General features: G+C 45.9%; 1 protein-coding gene across 4 annotated transcripts in view; it reads left to right on the top strand.

Annotated features, from left to right (window-relative positions):
• Positions 1-20,290, top strand: part of MAP3K15 (mitogen-activated protein kinase kinase kinase 15) — a 249,258-nt gene that overhangs the window by 52,858 nt on the left and 176,110 nt on the right. Inside the window, exon 1 of one of the 4 annotated variants that reach the window (XR_014470326.1) lies at positions 16,620-18,033. The exons of 1 other annotated variant lie outside the window; for it this stretch is intronic. Coding sequence is in view for 2 of the 3 variants with exons in the window: in XM_083172489.1 (XP_083028615.1) it covers positions 17,634-18,033 (400 nt within the window). In the remaining variant the exon portion in view is untranslated. Of the gene's footprint in view, positions 1-16,619; positions 18,034-20,290 lie in introns of those variants that run through there. 2 more of the 4 variants (XM_083172489.1, XM_083172490.1) reach the window with 2 other exon arrangements.

The following is a 20,290-nucleotide window of genomic DNA, read 5'->3' on the forward strand; positions in this document are numbered from 1 at the left end:
TGGGTTCCCCAGGTTACACTGGAAGGTCAGCTGATATGCTAATAGGATGGGCACAAGGCCTATCAGAGCAGTGGGAGGGTACAGACAGGGAAGAAAAGGAACATACTTACAGGAAGTTCTCCCTCTGTCTGAAAAAGCCCCGCCCACCCTTCCCTATTTCTTTTCTCTTCGGCGGCGGTAAAGAACGGTCATCCTTGTAAGATCTTGATGTGTGTGTGTGTGTGTAGATAGTGGGGTGTCGCTCTCTCCTGACATCGATGGTCATCGGCCATGCTTCCGCCCGGGGGGTGGTCACCACTAGCACGAGTGGATGACCGGGGAGAGCGATCACCAGCGATGGTGTGTATGGTAACATCTTTAACCCCACTTTCCTATAATGACCGTTCTTTGGTGACGCCACCATTATATATATAGTTAGTTTAAATTGTCAAAATAAATTGACATTCATTTTGAAACGCCAGCACTTGTGTCTGTGTCTTTTTTATTATATAAGTTAGTGTTAAGGTTTAGGTTAAGTTTATGGTGAGATGGAAAGGTGTGGACCTGGGGGATACCTGATGGGGAGTTTATGATACTGCTGCAGTTAAAGTCCAATCCAGTGATACTGCTGCAGAAATCCAGTCCAGTGATACTGCTGCAGAGGTCCAGTCCAGTGGTACTGCTGTATTCACATACCTCCCAACTTTTGATGAGCCGGAGGCGGGATGTAGCTGCTACGCGCCGCCGGCGCGCTGAAAATTTCGGGGGTGTGGCCTAATTCAGGGGGCCCCCATTTTGACACTATGGGGGCATGACCCAGAGGCTCTGTGACGCTATGCGCACAGCGTTTATTCCCCGCTGCTTAGCAGCCAACAGGGGGGACTCCCAACAGCCCCCCATCACCGCGCGACACTGCCGGCCGCAGGAGGGACAGCGGGACAGGCCCTGATAATCGGGACTGTCCCGCTGAAATCGGGACTGTTGGGAGGTATGCATACATATGGTATAAAAATACACAAAATAAAAAAGTATAATTAAGAAGTAGATAAACCAATAGCATAGGACCAGGACCATAATTATGCCCCCCCCCCCCCCCCCCAAAAAATAAAAATATAAAAAAACAGAGGGAGGTTCACCCCATACTTGCCGGCAGCGCTAATACACTCTCCTAGAGGAATGATCAGGCGGGATATACTTGATAACATTTTATTCAAGGATACATACAAAGCTTGGCTCTACACAAATAAAACACTGAAAAGATCCCCCCAGGTCTCCCGCTTTATCACACTCTGGGGCAACCCCAGGTTCACCCCTGGATTAGATAACCCCCAGTTCTTGGTTTGGAGAAAAGCTGGCTTGGCAGCAATCAGGGATGTATACGATCCGGGAGGCCATCTTCGGTCTTTCACGGATCTGAGAGAAAAATATAGGTACTTATGTATTATCTGGACTCCCATGTTAAATGCACCCCATTTTTTCATACCCCTACTATCCAACTACGCATGGAGTTGATTTTATATAGTGTGGCGAGCGCAGCGAGCCACCGTGCCCGAAGCGTGGTGAGCTCAGCGAGCCCCGCGAGGGGACGTGGTCTCATAAGAAAAACGGGAGTCCATATATTACATAAGTACCAAAATATAAATTACCACACAGCCATTTCTACATGTTCTTACAAATAAGGCATATGATTCAGTCCCTGCCCCCGGCTGGTCCGGAGGGAGCGGATACGGATTCAATCAATAACATTATGGCGCTGGCCCACACTGGGACGTATAGACTGAGGTACTATTATGTGGAGGCAGGAGTCACGGAAGGAGAAAAAAAAAGGATTAGAACACTGACGGCCTGGAAATCAGAGATTCCCACGATTCCAGAGTGTAAGGCGGTCCTGAAGCACTGCCAACAAACCATGAAACACCTTCACTCAGCGTCCCTCCAGGAGGTGCATTGGAAGGTAATGCACAGAGCATACGTGGCTCCCATACAGAGTGCTCATATGCTACCTGGGGAATCAGACTCCTGTGTTAAATGTGGACAGAGGCGAGCCACCTTTTTCCATAACCTTTGGCAGTGCGGCAGAATAGCCACGTATTGGAATAGGCTGATTGCATTCATAAACAGCACCTTCCAATTGAAACTAGTCAAAAAAACCACGGCATGCCTGCTGTTGGTGATGGGAGATTGGGATTGGGGGGGGAAGAAGAAAGCCCTATTGCCGGTGGTAACAGTGATACTGTGCATAGCAAAGAGACTGGTTATGAAGTATTGGATCAAGAAATCAGCCCCTTCCATACTAGAAACAAAAAACACAATCTTAAATACCCTCTACATGGAAAGACAGGCCACAGTACCAGACGTTGAGTCGGGAGTAATGAGGTTTTATAAAAAATGGGGCCCCTATATTGAAACCCTGCCTAGTACCACTCAAACACAAATTCTGCGTCTATACGAAAATACCTCATGGTATCTGATACGACAACTGAGTTCCACGTGAAATTTTCCTGGTGTTAATTGATTGAGATGAGATGGTTGTAACCCACATGTAACGCGGATCATCATACCTTGATCTCCTTTCGGAATTTAGCCATAGGTGTCTCATTACCTACCCTTCCCCATACCTTTCCTTTGTCTTGTCTAGTTTGTTTAATCTTTACTTGTTTATTAAACTGAAGTTTCAAATTGATATGGTACATTGGTGGATCACTCGACCTAAAGGCCAGAGATTACACCCAGATATGGTGTAGGGTGGTTTGATAAATAAGAATTGTATGTCAATAGAGGTGAAGCCAATTTAGGACTGTATCACACATTGCTTATGACTCTATATGTTATTGCGTTTTTCTTTTAATTTCTATGTTTATGTATGTCTGTAATTTTTAAAAAAAAATAAAAATATGGTCACCCTGCGAGGTGTATTTTTGTCAAACAAGGAAAGAAATGTCGCCTTGACACAAATTAATGTACCCTGTGACCATTTCAATAAAATGTGTTTGAAAAAAAAAAAAACAGAGGGAGGTGAGGGGACTGAAGATTGTTGTTGAACGACAATTGTCCAGACGTGATGGAAAGGCTATTGCTGATAGGGGGTAGGAAAGGAAATTGTTGAAGTAGAATAGATGTGCCCATTGATTATAGTTACCCAATGCCGCTGCCCTTTAGGATAGCATTATAGCAGTCTTCCCCACAATCTTGTGGGTGACGGGTTAGATTTTGGAGTTTTTGTAATCCAAGTACTAGTCAGGGCACTAGATGAGGTTACCACTTCAGATGATTGGCGGAGAGGCCAGGGTTTGGCCACGCTGTGGGTTGGTGTCGAAGACATCATCACTTTTGATAAAGCTGTACCCCCAAACAGCGAAACAAGTCAAGAAGGAGACTTGGACCAGACCTAATGCCCTAATTGCCCCCAACAAAGACTTTGACATTATTCCTTACGCTTCCTTCAAGAATTAACCTTGCACTGCGGTTTCCCTGGCTTCCATCAGCCATCTGGTGTGGAGGGAACTAATTATCATCATGTCTTCGACACCAACCCACAGTAACACCTTGTACATTTAAATGAGCAATTTGCAATAGCTTAAATGTTTCCACTGTTATAGTCATAAGCTATGTCAAATTCCATATACCTTGAAATACTGTTAATGTAAAAAAATGTATATTTCTATACCGTATATTTGTGTCAAACTTATTTTTAGGTGGCCGCCTAATCAGTTTTATCATTTATAATAAATGATTGATGTACAACTGAATTTTATTTGTGTATTTGTACAGTTAGATACACCCATTGTGCTTTAATAGAATTGGCGCAGTATCTCCAGTTATTTGGTAAATCCAACCCGGCATTGACCTAGGGACAAATTGCTGGGTCTGACCCTGGTTGCTAGTGGAAAAGGGGTATAAGTATTTGCACCCTTATTAGCTGCTCTTTTCCTCATCCCCCGCTCCCCCTGTCATGTCCTTCCTATCCCACCTAAACTCCATCCCTTCCCCGTCATGCTTTCATTCTGCCACCACTATAATTAATATATATATATATCAGGGTTGCCGAATCTCCCGGAATGTCCGTGAGACTCCCGGAATTCTGAGATATCTCCTGGAAGAGGGCCCCTTTCTCGCGCAGCAGCACTTCGCTGGTCCGCATTGCCTACTGCGCATGTACCAGAGATCATCGGTGACGCCGCGTCATCACGTTGGTGACGTCAAGCAATAGCCTTTCTATCGGGTCTGGTGGTGCATTTAACATAGGAACCCATCAGGGTACCTGTACAATTAAAAATCAGGTCGCATCACATGCGATGCGATGCGACCGATACAATGCCCTACGATGGACATCGGGGATGCCGTGATAATACACAAGTATCGAAAGAATTGTTTGTTTTTTGAAATTACCTTTTATTTGTGTTTGCTAAAAAGGAAATTTGTTTACGTGAAATATTCCCAAAAAAGATCAATAAAATAAGAATTAAATTACATCGGCTGTGTGTGTCATTTTATATGTATATTTTTTCTTTTTTAAAGTAAACTGACTGCCCACATACAGTGGATGAAACTATTTTGTGTGTCCAAACATTTTTGTCCTATCAAAGGGACTTGGGGAGTCTAGGCAGATCCATGTGACGTCAAGCGGTAGTCGGGCAATGCTCCGCTGGGAGCGTTTTGGATAGCCAGGTTACATCTTCATAAGGGCCCCTAGGGACATGCTGAGCCCTAGACAGGCACCTAGTTTGCCTTGTAGAAAATCCGCCTCTATCTGATAGTTTGGCATTATTAAACAAAAATGTAGCAGACAAGGGCATATAGTCTACGTTGTGGATGTCTTATTATTCAGTGTACATCAGAGAAATCCTTTTCCTGTTCTGCAGTCAGTCATAGATGTTGATTACAGCCAGAGGTTATTCAGTACTCCTCAATGATAAGCAATACATTCTCCATGATGCAGTATAAATGAATAGCAAATGGGACAATTTATTGATAAATACAGTAATACAAGGAACAAGTTCAGAAACATGAAATAAAATAGGTACTTATGTAGTAACTGGGCTGCCGATTTTGAAATCGGGTCCATCGCATCGCATCGCACCCGACCAAATCGCATGCGATGCGATGCGATGCGATGGACCCGATTTTTCCATAGGATTCAATGTTAAAATGGACTGAGTCCATTTTAACATGGAATTCAATGGGAAAAAGGGGTCCTTTTCATACCCCTACTATCCAAGTGGGCATGGAGTTGGATATAAACCTGTGGCGAGCGTAGCGAGCCACCGAGCCCGAAGCGTGGCGAGCGTAGCGAGCCCCGCGAGGGGACACAGAATACCGTCCCCTCGCGGGGCTCGCTTCGCTCGCCACGCTTCGGGCTCGGTGGCTCGCTACGCTCGCCACAGGTTTATATCCAACTCCATGCCCACTTGGATAGTAGGGGTATGAAAAGGACCCCTTTTTCCCATTGAATTCCATGTTAAAATGGACTCAGTCCATTTTAACATTGAATCCTATGGAAAAATCGGGTCATCGCATCGCATCGCATCGCATCGTATGCGATGCGATGCGATATCGCATCGCATCGCATCTGATTGTATGCCTTAACTTAAGGCATACAATCAAAAAATCGGCAGCCCAGATACTACATAAGTACCATAAAATAATATAAAATTAATAATGCTTAGAATGCATTGAAGCGCATGGCTGGAAACGGAATTGGACCAACGCAACCGAGTCTAAACCGAACCACTCACCTCTGATTATAAGGAAGTCTGGTGAATTGGTCAGGCAGTACCTGTCACTGGAGAGTATTAAGTCCAGACATTCTCTAACCACCAATGACAGCTCTCCAGCACTTCCAGATGTAACAAGTTGCCAGTGTGTCTGGTCATTTCTTCGGTTTTGTATTATCTTCTTCAAGCAAGCCCATCTATGTCCATTATGACATTATAAACATGCAGGGTGCTTCTATGCAGGGGCGGATTGGTAACTAAATCCAGCCCGCGAAAAATCTTGAAGCAGCCCGGGGGGGGGGGGGGGGGGGGGGGGTAACGCCACTTATCACATGATTAGAGCCATGCAATGGTGAGGGGAGGAGTTGTTATTGTTATGCTGGGGTAGTGGTCTACAAGACTTACCCTGGACCAGCAAGTTCTGGACGGTGTATTAGCTGTGTACCGCAGGGTTCCTTCATCCTGCCCCCTCCTCTGCAGCCAGTGTGACATGCAGCCCAGACTCAGGTTAGAGAGATAGCATGGCCAGGGACAATCCTGTCGTATCAGTGGCAGTGGGGGGACCCCCTCCTGCCCACTGAGAAAGGAGTGGTGATGAGAAATGTGGGCGGCCCAGCAGCAGAACTTCACTTGCTCCCATGACTCCCGTCAGAGGAGTCTGTCAGTGAAAGCACGCAGCCGGCGTGAGTCAGTCACTGTGGCGGCACCCTCATCATCAGCCTCTATAGAGGGTGCAGGGGATGCCGCTGGGCTGATGTAACAGGTGCAGAGAGTTACATTTAGGGGTGTTATTTTGTTTCTGTGCAGAGTAAATACTGGCTGCTTTATTTTTACACTTCAGTATAGATATCAGTTTTAACACACCCCACCCCAATGTAACTCTCTCTGCACATGTTACATCTGCCCCACCCGCAGTGCACATGGTCTTGTCCATTTAGGAGTTTTCATTTGCAAACCCACCAGAATCAGGCCCTTAATGCATATGTACTCTGTAATTGAGCACTGCGGATCCCTTGTGGTGCCATATAAATAAATAATAATAATTAATAATAATACTACTACTACTAATAATAATAATAGCATTTACCATACCTTTTTTTGTTAACATTTAGAATCTGGGAGGGTTTTTTGCCTCACCCTATGCTAACAGTTACGTATATACTGTAGCACCGGCATATTCAATTGTGCTTTACAGTTGTGAACAAAACAGTAAAAATAAGTTGAACTATGATAATAATCTTATCTTTTGATGTTTTATATGTATAATAAATGAGTTCTGCATATTTTATAAGTCATTTCTAATGCAAGGCTGGGTATATCTCATATGTGTGTTATACAATGGGGTAATGCTGTGGAATCGTTTCACAAGGAACCCTTTGCTGCATGAAGGATCAATGTTTACACTGAAAAAAAACGGTACTGCTTTCCTAGCACGGTGTCCGTCTCATTGATTGTATGCCTTAAGTTTAAGGTACTTAAGGCATACAATCAACGCGATGGACCCGATTTTTTAATCTCATGGATGTTATGCATCCATAAAATGCATGAGATCCATGAGATAAAATATCGTGAGCCCCAATAACCATTGTTAACGCCAACAGCACTATCAACGCCAACCCGAAGCGTGCCCGCGATTGGCGGCGGTACGCGTCCTCCGACCTTTTCATACCCCCACTGTCCACGTCGGCGTGGAGTTGATTTTATATAGCGCCCGAAGCGATTTTATATAGAGCCCGAAGCGTGGCGAGCCCCGCGAGGGGACGCGGACTACTTTACATGTATTCCGCGTCCCCTCGCGGGGCTCGCTGTGCTCGCCACGCTTCGGGCTCGCTGCGCTCGCCACGCTTCGGGCTCGCTGCGCTCGCCACACTATTTAAATAGTCCACTCCACGCCGACGTGGATAGTGGGGGTATGAAAAGGTCGGAGGAAGCGTACCGCCGCCGCTCGCCACGCTTTGGGTTGGCGTCAATAGTGGGGTGGCGTTAACAATGGGGGGGCCATTTCACCCATGAGGGGGGGGGGGGGGGTTAGAAATTAAAATTTTTACATTGATTCCAATGTAAAAATCTCGTCGATTGTGTCGATTGCATCGTCTCATGCATCTTATGCCGCACAAACACATAAGATGCATGAGATGCTTGAGATATCAGCCCCACACATACAATCTAGATGTACTGATTGTACAATCTAGATCGTGGGCGCCGTGCTAGGAAAGCAGTACCAAAAAAACATTAATAATTAAGGGGAGATTAAAGAAGCAGGACGCACAAGAGGAGATAAGTATCAATTCAATTCTTAATATATTTTGATGCTGTATAATTACACTTTAATATTAGTTACGGTTAATTATTAATATAGAACATATTTGCATTGAATTTTATTAGATTTCTGCATTAACATAATCCTATTTTTCTAATAGCTTTTTGTGTCACATATCTTGTACTTTGGCAAGTAAAATGTGCACAAAAGTCTCATGTTATTGCCTTTAGCTCCTTAGAGGTTTATCATACCAATGCATTTACATGGCTGCTTTCCAGTCTGGAACATAGAACAAAACTACACGTGTTCATGGAATGTGCTCCCTGACCATATCACATACAGTATTATAGCCAATCCTGGAATCCACAAGTGGATTTAATAGTTATTGCTATTATCCCTCTCAGTGATCAGGATATATGTATGCAGATTAAAACAAAAAGCAAATAAATAAGATAAGCTCTTCATGAAATAACCTGATTTCATTATGTAGGACTCATGTACTAACATGCATTAGGTGCAAAGTTTGCACTGAGCCAGAGTAATGAATCAACAATTTGTTTTCATCTGTCTAGACCAGGGATGGGGATCTTTGATTCTGTTGCTGAACTACACATCCCAGCATGCTCTGCTACAGTTTTGCTATTTGCCCATGCTAAAATTGTTGCAGTGCATGTTGGGATATGTAGTTCAACAATGGATGGAGAGCCAAGGTTCCCCATCCCTGGTCTAGACCATATAAATATGTCTATGTTCAGTGTTACACACCACCCAACATTCTTATTATTGGTTTTATGTGCACTAGGCCACACCCCCTGGTTTATGTTCTTTTGTTACACCCCAATTTCTAACCATGCTGGGGGTGAGAACCAGAACTTCGGAAGCTGTCGTCGTCCCCCCCCCCACACACACACACGTCTGCCGGCACTAAATGGACACTGATCACAGGGATGTAGCATTCATTTGTGTCCCACCTGTTGTTTGTTGGAACATTCAGCAGATGATTATCAGTGAACATGGCATGTAATTAGAGTAAAGACAATGCCAAGGTGATAGAATAATAAGTAAATACTTCAGTCAAGCACCTCCAATAAAAACCTATGGGGGCTTTTTCTTTGAACAAAGACATGAGATCCCCTGCATACACTCAAGGATACAAAATGTGCGTGTACGCCTGGAAATAGCTGTTGTTTTGGGAATATTCTGCAAATCTGCTTTGACAAATACTGTAGGTCCCTGAGTTTTTGTTTCAACAGTATAGAGTAGCACAGTAGTTCCCAATCTGTGTGCCATGACACCCTGGGGTGCCTCTTGCAGGGTTTCCTTGGGTTGGTGGTCCAGGACCCATACAAATGATTGATTATCAATTTAATAGGCATAATCACTATTTGTGGCTTCCAATCCTAAAATATATGGACGAACAAAAGCAAATCATGTCCCTTACCACATATCTGACCTTAGGAATGACATAAAACACAATTAATGTAATTGTAATTTAATTAATTTCTCTATAAGAAACGTTTCTCCTTGAGATGCCATGAAAAACAAATACTGATAGTCTAGGGTGCTATGATTCAAAAAATGTTTGGGAATCACTAGAGTAGCAGCCAATGAACTACAGAACCTGTGTACGTAAGTAATCTTGGAATGGAATGTCATTTCTGTTAAATGTCGGGTGCTATACTGCACAAGCTTCATTCCCTGTACCAAGACGGCAGCTAAGGTTACTACTGAGCATGTGCAGAGCCATCCTGGGTCTGTGTGAGAGGGCCACAGTGGAAGACAGTAGTCTAGGAGAACTGCCAGACCCCCAAAACGAAATGACCCATATGGACCAGCCTGGTATCAGAATGAAGGCCCAGCGATTTGGGTTTGAATGAGATTGAGATCAACCATGAGCTTCAGTGATGCTGGGGGGGAACTGGCAGCCATCGGAACTGGGTGGGGGTCGAAATTAGCTGGTCCCATGTAATTCTATGGGGAAAACGTTCGAGATTTGTCCAGAGGTATCTCAGGTTCCCTGGTTGCTAGCGATGCGGGACCAGGCTCGTTGGAAACCCCCGGTCCTCAGCTACAAGCTGTGTCAGAAATGACAGGGGGCATGTGCCCGCGTGCCCCCATCCCACCTGAATCCGCCACTGGGTACGCCCACTACACAAAATGGGTGTGGGAAGCAAGATATGGCAAAGTTGCATAACATAGAGGGGTAGAGGACATTGATTGGATTCAGTTTAAGTTCACTGCTACTTAGACCCAAACCCAACCCCTCTGGGAGCCCAAAAAGGGATTGGACACTACACAGTGTGAAACATATGGCAAAATTGCATTAAATAGATGGAGTAGAGGACATTGATTGGGTCCAGATTAGGATCACAGCCACTAACACCTGCAGTCCCAACACCTCCGGGGGCCCAAAAAAGAGTCTGGTCACTACCAAGTGGGTCAGGGAAGCAAGATATGGCAAAGTTGGATAACATAAAGGGGGTATAGGACATGGGATGTCACTTCCACTCATAGTGCGGCGTGCTCTTCCGGTGTGGGGTCCCGGTATATAACTTTGTATTGTCTGCACTTTTTTCACATGCTGTGTAGCCTGATGTTCAGGTGTCCTGACCTTGAAAAGGTTGCATTAAAGCACTGCACTTTTTGCACCTTTGAAAAGTCGCTGAGTGCTACCTTTTTTTTCTCCAGTAAGGGTTTACTTTTCACTGTGTCTTACTAGATATATATCCCTGATGGAGATGGATTCACCACACGTCACTCCAGGACTTGTAAAGGTGTCAAAGTTTAATGCAATGTTCCGGGATGCATACCCCCGTCGTCAGGCATATAATGAGTATATATATACACACACACACACACACACACACACATATATAGTCAATTTTACAGAGCGCACTCACCAGGCTGTTAAATCATCCAAAGCAGATAGTTTTATTCACAGTGCATTGGTCGACGTTTCGGTCCACTCAGGGACCTTTTTCAAGACCACCCTTGGAAGTTGAAGCTTATCCCTCTCTCTCAGAAGTGCGGCGTGCGTTCCATAGCTGTGACCCGCACACCGCCGGAACAGTGTCATCAGGACCCGCCTAACCTATTAGCCGGCTAGTTCGTCAGACGGGTACCAGCGGGAGTAGACGCAATTTTTTTAAAGAAGACCTGGACTACATCGGATCAAGAGGACAGATCTTCTCCTGAGGACCTTGGTGAGTAGGATTTTCTTCCACAGGTCCCCCTATGGATTTCTTCGGATCCTGGACCCCGGACTCTTCAGCCCTGGAGTCCCGGACCCAGGGACCTACCTACAGGCTCAAGATAGGTAAGTATCAGTATGTGTGGGCTTGGATGTATTAAAGTTTTATTTTTAATGGGTGTCAGTGTGTTTATTTAACTATTTCTTTTACTGTGGAACTACAAGTGCCAGCGGGCCCTTTAACCCCTTGAGTGGTGGGTTTTGCTGGGGCAGGACAAACCTACCAGGGCAGGTTTATCCTGCCCCAGCAAAACCCACCACGGAAAGCTAGAAGCAGCCCCACCCCCTCGCCTCCACTCCGGCGTTAATACGCCGGAGCTTCCTTGCTCCCTCTCTCCCCCCTGCCTAAGCCGCCTGTCACATTTAGCAGTGACGTCGGCGGCAGGCTGGGGAATGTTCGCAGGAGGACTCGGGTGCCTGAGCGCTTCTGAGTCCCCCCGAGCCTGGCCGACCATACCCGAGCCTGCCGCCGACGTCACTGTAAAATTAATGAGGGCCTGGCTGGTGCCGGGCGTGTCAGGGAAGCTCCGGCGTACCAATCGCCAGAGCAAAGGTCCTGGGGGGACTGGAGCTGGTCACAGGGGTGTGCTGTAGAGGTGCTGTGCCAGTGGTGCACACCTGGACACCACTGGCGCGCACCTATTGTATAATAGTGGTATGCCCGGAGATTTTCCGGGACAGCCCGCTGCGGCAGTGCAGCTGAGCCCGGAAAATCTCAAGTGGTTAATGCCCCGCATGCTGGGACTTGTTGTTCTCCAAGCATGCGGGGGAGGCTTGCTGGGACTCATAGTTCCACGGTATAGGAGAATAGTTTTTCATCTATTTTTTACACAGAATCAGCTCGATGCCCACAGCCCAGGGGCATCGAGGACAGCCCCAGGCTTCAGCATGGGCAGGTAAGTTCTGGAGGGGGGGGGGCCTTCTTTTGGGGGGTCCCCATTTCCCCAGGATCCCTGCCCATGCTGACCGGTCAGGGTGCTTTGGCATGTATAAAAAGTCTCCCCCTGCTGTGGCATTACCCTGCTGGCTGGTTGGGCCCGGTGCTGGTTCTTGAAATACGGGGGACCCCTAGTCATTTTGTCCCCCGTATTTTGGGATGCGATTTTTGGAAAATGGCCGAAAATGTCAGTTTTTGCGAAAAAAATAGCAAAAACAAAACAAAACCGCACCCTATTAAATTTTGCCCGTTATTTCTGTAACTGAGAGAAGACACAGCTACAGTATAACCAGGAGAGGGCAGTAGCATAAAACACATTTTAGAAGAGTTTTAGAAGAATTGACAACAAGAAACTTCCACTCTCATTATTGGACACATTTAATATTGGATCGCAACACACATTGCTATATACATTTGGGGGGAACTTAATATTTGCCTATAATTGGAATAAACCACAAATATGTAACAGTAAATGGGCTCCAATACCTAATACCTTTAAGGTATTGTCCACAAGCATCTGCGTTGTTGCACTTTTTACAGATTAATAACGCTTGAACAGCGAATAAGAAACAGGTATAATAACAGTTTTGTATTGAGGTATAATAACAGTGGTGTTATTCTCATTTAAAATTTCAGAATGCAATGCCCCCATTCTCATGTGTTAATAATTAATATGCATCATTAGTACATTAATTGGTATTGGCAAAATGCAACACATAACTAAACTGCATATACATCATGCAAGATCCATTTCCCAGCAGTATGTGTGAATAAAGCCATAATGTATAAGTGTCTTCAAATGTTATCAGATTCCAAAAATAAGCAGCAAGGTTATCCTATTAATTGACTGCGCACACAACAATTAGAAGCTGTTTTTTGCAACCAAAATTCCAATACCTCATAGTGAGTTCAGACAAATTAGTTAACCCAATTAAAATCCAATGTCAAACTTGTAGACAACTTTTTTTTATCTGTATCCTAAACACAGTTCTCAGCCCTGAGTTATATTTGCTATTGTTATTCATGTGTCCATGGCAGGGACTTAAATTAATCTCAGTCACCCAGAGGCAAGTTGGAGGTTGGTGCCCCCCATCCCAAACATGGGGTGTATCATCTCAGAGTCCAGCAGCATTAAGTGGTACCAGGCAGGAGCGATCCTATGCCCTATTGCAGATGTTAGCAGGTCCCCTGGTATAGACAACATGTGCTCCGCAAAGCTCCATTGCAAGAGCATCGGTCATATTTGGATCCCACTGTGAACCTCACAGGTGCTGCTTTACAGGGCTTGGAGCCCGGAGGCCTGAGCCTCCATTGCCTCTGGGAGTTACGCCCCTGGTCCATGGTATGAATATGATGGACATGTAACATACTTGCCTACTTTAAAAAAAAGCTAGTTTCAGGGAGATTATAATTGGCAATAGAATTTTGCACAGTGCCCCATTGAGCGGGCATGTCATACTCCACCCAAAGGGCGTGTCTAGTTCCAGAGATTGTGAAAAGAGATTGTGAACATGGCACCTAGAAGCGTGGATGTGAACTTCTACATTTAAGAAGAATATTTTAAAATGACATAGATCCAAATGTAGATGAGCCCCAAAGCAGTTAGTAAGATATACTATACTTGGTAAAGTGCTGGGAAATGGTGCTGACGATTCAGTGTAAATGTATCTATCGCTCATTCCTTTTTTACCAAAAAATGTAACAGTGTAATGTGGGCTAGGTGACATGAGTAGTGTTCATTCTAGCACCCGCTATCTTTGAAAACCCATGCAGTTCCTCTTCCCTGCCTGGGGTGTCGCTGTCTGCTGGAGTGCTTCTAACACAGTGTAGTCTGTATATCCGCACTGATATGCAAACCAGACCTGTGCTGGAAACACCACAGCAGACAGCGACACCCCAGGCAGGGAAGAGGAACTGCATGGGTTTTCAAAGATAGCGGGTGCTGGATTGAACACTAATGAGGGAGATTGCTAGACTAATCAGGGAGAGAGGTAGATTGCTGTCAACTCATGGAGTCTCCTGCAGAATGCAGGAGAGTAGGCAACTATGACATGTAAATACATCTCCCTAGGAGAGACACAATGTCCCTGTATGCTGTATTTAAATGCCGATGCCTACTGTATACTAGAGGCAACCCCAGCAATCGCTTCTGCATGAGGATTGTGTCATCATACTGTATGAATGGAAATGTTTCTTATACAAACCTTTCATATTGACCTGTGAACTGACAACCTAGAGAGCATCATATTTATTTTCCACTCTTCTATTTTCCAGCTGTAAAAGTAATAGAAATGTGCACAAATAAAGACCCTAACTAACCATATTTTGCCAGCAACAAGACTCACATTTAGAAACAATACACAAACCCTTCAATTCACATTTTTTTTTAGTAAGCAGATCGCATTTCCCATATTAATAATGGGAAAGGTGACCTTGCCAAATTTACGAAAAAAAAACCCATGTGAAAAGAAAATAGAATTTGGCCCTGTGATAACACCAGCTAGTTAGAGAAAGCTGTGCGGGGACGGGACCCAGGGTGATCAGCTGTGTGTGTCCCATGGACGCACAGGCTGATCACAGTGTAAACAAGCGTAAACAAAATGAAAAACAATAAAAAAAAATCATACTCACCTCCGGGGATTGCTGCTGCGGTGAAGTGTGTTGGTCTTCGGGGCTTCCTGCTGCGCTGTGACCCAGATGCAGTAAAGTGACGCTGGTAAGAGGTGTGTCACTTTACAGCACATGGGGACACGGGAGAAGAAAGCCCCAAAGACCGGCAGGGCTGCAGGAGCTGATACCCAGGGGTTGGATCCTCACGATCAGTGCCGAATTTCCCATTAGGCACATGAGGCACGTGCCTAGGGGCGGCACATGTTTGGGGGCGGCACTTGAATGCTTGTGATGGTACTGTCAGCATGAAATGTACCAATAACCGCAAAATACTTCCACTGTACTGTATCATATTCCATCTTGAATAGAGTGTAAATAGATAAGACATGCAGATACTGCCTCTGTAAACTGTCATACTTAGTAAATATGTATACATGATAGAAAAGGTGACAGTTACTGGATTTTTAATCATTCTATTAAATTGGCTATTATCAAATGAGGGCTTGTAACTAATCAATAAAAATAATATAGTGAGGCTGGCGGGGGGGGCGTTATTGTTGTGCCTATGGGCGCCCTCACCCCTAAATCCGCCCCTGGTCACAATGGGGAAGGGGTAGCGTCGGCATGAGAAGTGGCAGTGGTGCATGCGCAGTAAAGCATATGGGCTTCTATCGCCGCCCGACGTCTGCGCCCCCCCCCCTCCTGATCTACTCCTCCCCCAGCAGGTGTCACAGCCGGGAGGACGTCCGGCTGCAGGGGGAGGAGGAGACGCAGGGGGACACTGGCAGCCGCCGGGATGTGACGGAGACCCCCGCAGACCACATCACAGGTATCGCGGGGGTCTCCGTCACCACAACTTGATGCTAGCCGCATATGTTAGTACATATGCGTCAGCATTGCGGTGGCTGTCAGGCGAAGGGCGGCGATGTATATTAATACATCCCGCCCAGTATGAGCTTTATCTGCCCTGATTATTTGTTATATGGAAAAGGGGACTATGTAAAAACCAGACCCGGACTACTAGACCCTGGACCGGACATCAAAATCTGCAGTCCGGAGTTTGTAGTGTCCGGTTCAGGGGTGTCCCGTTCTAGGGGTGTCTTGTCCGGGAGGGGGGGGGGGTGTCCCTGTGATAGCTTTCACCAGGGACATGGGGAAGGGGAGACCACACCCTCCCCATGTGGTCCGGACCGTCCGGTTTTTGATACATGCCCAGACCATGCAGGGAGGCTTTATTCTCTCCCCCCTCCTCTCCCTGGTGAGAGGTGTCACATGAAGCCCCCCTGGACAGGACATCCCCTGGACAGGACACCCCCTGGACCGGCTGCTACAAGCTCCAAAATGCAGAGTTTGATGTCTGGTCCGTTGGACCGGGGGTCTTGTCCTTGTCCGGTTTTTACCCATACCCTGGAAAAGGGATTATACTCAGGAGGCAGGGGGCGTGTATTTATGTTAGGAGTCTATATATAAGATTGGGTAAAAACCTGTTGGACTTGGACGTGTCCTGGGGGGATGGGGGTGTCAGTGTCAGACTGGGACAAGAAGGGCCCACAGGGAATGTAACGGTAGGGGCCCATGCTTATCGGAGTGGCCAGTCATCAGAGGGGGTGTGGCCAGGGGCTTGCCTAACCATTAAAACAGTGGTTCAAAAACTGTGTGCTGTTGTACCATGGGGTGCATTGGGAGTGACCCTTGCAGGGGTGCCTCGGGTTGGTGGACCAGGACCAACTAAAATAAATTATTTCCATTGTAATTGGTGTGTGTGTATACAGTATGTGTATGTATGTATGTATGTATGTATGTATGTATGTATGTATGTATGTATGAGAATCAATGTCAGTGACAGGGTGTTGTGTGTAGGTGTATAGGTGTCAGTGTCAGGGTGTGGTGTGTTCTGTTGTGTTTAGAGAGGAAGTCCCTGGAAGTTCAGCCCTTTTCCCCGTACAGCCGCCACTCCCAGCAGCTGTCCTGTCCATGCTGCACTCTCCCCGGCTCGGACTGCCTGTCATAGAGGACTCGCTGTCGCTGAGCCCTGCCAGTGCACCCTGGCTGCGGGCGTGTGACGGGAGGAGGAGGTGCCCCAGCTGCCCGGGGAGGAGTGAGAGGACCATGCTGCTGCTGTCGCTGCCCACCTTAATAGAGACTTCCCGCAGGACAAGGTAGCAGCCCGCACGCACACTGCATATCCAGTCTGACCCAGGGAGCAGAGAGACCATCCTCCTGCCAGGGTGCATAACATTGCCATCACTGCCGGGGGGCTTGGTTGGCAGCGGGCACTGCAATGAGGAAGGAACCCCTAACCACCCAGCGCCCGACTGTGCTCACACTCTCCCCGGACTCTGCTGCTCTACAAGTTCTGTGTGTCTATGGACTTTACTGATAGTATTATACATTCACTTCCAACGGCGCTTGGCATGTGCCCTGTGTACCTGCACAGCAGGGGAATGCCAACTGCGTGTGCCTGCCCCCAGCCTGGGTATAGTTATTATACTCTTATCCTGCACCTGTCGCTGCCCAGCTAACCTAATGCCCATTGTATTACCTGCTGCTGTCCTGCATGGATTATTTGTAGCACTAATTGGTTCTTTCTCTGTCTTTCCCTGTTTTATATACCTAATATAAGAGATTATAGTTACATGTACAGTATGTGCCAAGCCTCATACCTCTATGTGGCACCTGTGGGATGTATAGTGTAGTCAGTGTGACTATATACTATTTGGCTATTTTTCTCCAGGGGTTTGCCCTGTTGCTGCTGTAGAACCTCTCACACAAGCAGATAATGTGACACTCCTAGCTGCTTTGCTGTCTATTATGCTGTGAATTAACCTAGGTGTCTGCCCTAGACTGCCAGTGACTGCTGTAGTATCCTCTGCCCTTTCTTCTATGTGGGGAGGGACAGAAGCAGCGCCAGACAGTATGGATGGCAATGGGCCTTTTATTGCAGTGCCAGCTCCTGGTGAACTGGGGGTCTGCAACAGAGAGCAGGCAGCATCTGCAGGTGATCCCCAGTGTAGTCCCTCTTCTGCAGCCCCCACAGCGTGTCCTGTTCCTGATCCCACATCTGGGGGTGAGGGTACCCAGTGGTTAACCAAACAGAGATCCTTGCGGGTGGTGTATGTGCTGAATGATAGCCTGAAATCCAACGTGGGAGGCAGCCCAGAATCTGGGGCACTACAATGCCTGCGCCGAGCTTGTGATGGAGAGGGGGCGCAACTCACCAGCGTCAATTTCGGGGAGCTGGACTTTGGAGAGACAGCAGTACTGGACACCTTCTATGACGCAGGTAAGATACAGTATAGTATATGGCTGCTGATGATAGATTTGCACTATATAACATTAACAGGGCAGTACGGATGGTGTAATGGTTAGCATTACTGCCTCACAGCATTGAGGTCATGGGTTCGATTCCCACTATGGCTCTAACTGTGCGGAGTTTGTATATTCTCCCTGTACTTGCATCGGTTTCCTCCGGGTACTCCGGTTTCCTCCCACAATCCAAAAATATACTGGTAGTTCAATTGGCTCTCAACAAATTAACCCTAGAATGTCTGTGTGTACATGTATGTGTGGTAGGGAACATAGATTGTAAGCTCCACTGGGGCAGGGACTGAAGTGAATGTTCAACTACTGTATACTCTACTCTGTAAAGTGCTGCGGAATATGTGTGCGCTATATAAGAAACTGTTCATTAAAAAATTAACAATATAGATATCATCAATATCGTTTTAACGTGTTTTGCATGAACTGTGTATTTCGATGGGATGGAAATCATATGTTTTATGGTTGATAGATGTAGAATTTGATAAGCGTGCCTAATGATGCCCATTCTGGTGGGGATTTAATTTGTGGACAGCTGACGTGCTTTGTGGCAGTGGTATCTACTTCAAAAGTGTTTGCTATCTCATTGAATAGCGAGCATTTTTAGTGAATAGGGGTGCGAGTCGGGATTCTTCAGCTGGCATTTAAATAGCGCTGCAAAAGGCTGTTCGCCCCCTTTACCTACAGTTGAAGGCTCTGGAAAAGTATTGTTACACAAAGCCAGGAATTCCACTCAGTGGATGCAACCTGAATAACTTATTGTAATTGGCAATGAGATAAGTTGGAGATATTTTATGACAATGTAACAGGAGCAGCAGAAGTATGTTTCAAAGGAATCAGAGTCTGCCTGATGCATTCAAAATAAATTGTTATGGTGAAATCTGGTGATTTATTGTACGCATTCTAAATGCATGAACAAATGGTTTCTGTGGTGTCTTGGGTGAGCTTTGTGGTTATTCTGGAGATATTTATCAGATGTGTATACTGATTGGATATGAGGGACAAAGTTATAAGATGTACTTGGGTTCAGATATAGGGATTAGAGGGCTGGGGATAATTTCTGCTTGACTAGAATATTAAGAAATGTGTGGGAGGCAGTGTTGATTTATAGACAGATTATTAGCTCCATTTTTAAAAGATTAAGGTGGTTGAATGGACCTGTCTAAAAAAAAAGCATTACAAATATGAGGGACCCAAAAAGGATGAAAACATTGTAGTGACATCTACATGTGAAAAAAAATATGAAAATTGTTTGAATTGACGGTCAACACTTGAATTATAGCAGATACGGTAAACATCGACAAAGAAACTAAAGGTGCATACACACTCTACGATTTTTTTTGACCAGTTTCATTGAAAGACATTGATGACCAATTTCCATTGAACCCAGTGTCCTGGACGAAAGATGTTGAGGAAAGATATTGACGACAGACAAAAGACGAAAGATCTAGCTACAGTTTATAGGCTTTTCTTGAAAGATATCCAAATTGAGCTGCATGCACAGTTGACGAACATTCTTGATGAACAACTGGCGGGTATGCGCATCATCATTTGTCTTTCATCGCATACACGCTGAAAGATATTTTGACCAATATCGTTCAAAAGGGCCAAAATGAATGAAATTTGTCAAAAAAATTGAACAGTGTGTATGCACCTTAAGGCACATTTTGTACTAAGATCTTAATATGACAAAAGTTTGTGCTAGGATGGTTCCAAGACTTCTTTCTGCCGAGAAGAAAAAAACCCGGGTACTTGTGGAGTATCACGGCTCCCACGACCTGCATCGCACCCGATTTTGCATTGAAATGCATTGAAATGTGTATTAAACTTGTGAAATGCCCCCAAATGCCATTTTTCATAGTGCACCACCCCCACTATCAACGTCAACCCGAAGCGTGGCGAGCGCAGCGAGCCGGCGAGGGGCGGCGGTACGCGTCCTACGACCTTTTCATACCCCCACTATCCACGTCGGCGTGGAGTTGAGAATAGAATAGTGTGGCGAGCGCAGCGAGCCACCGAGCCCGAAGCGTGGCGAGGGGACGCGGATACCTATTATATTCTCAACTCCACAACGACGTGGATAGTGGGGGTATGAAAAGGTCGTAGGACGCGTACCGCCGCCCCTCACGGGCTCGCTGCGCTCGCCACGCTTCGGGTTGAGGTTGATAGTGGGGGTGGTGCACTATGAAAAATGGCATTTGGGGGCATTTCACTACTTTAAT

The sequence above is a fragment of the Crinia signifera genome, chromosome 2 (assembly GCF_055691185.1).
Source record: "Crinia signifera chromosome 2, ASM5569118v1, whole genome shotgun sequence".
In the NCBI taxonomy this organism is placed as follows: domain Eukaryota; kingdom Metazoa; phylum Chordata; class Amphibia; order Anura; family Myobatrachidae; genus Crinia; species Crinia signifera.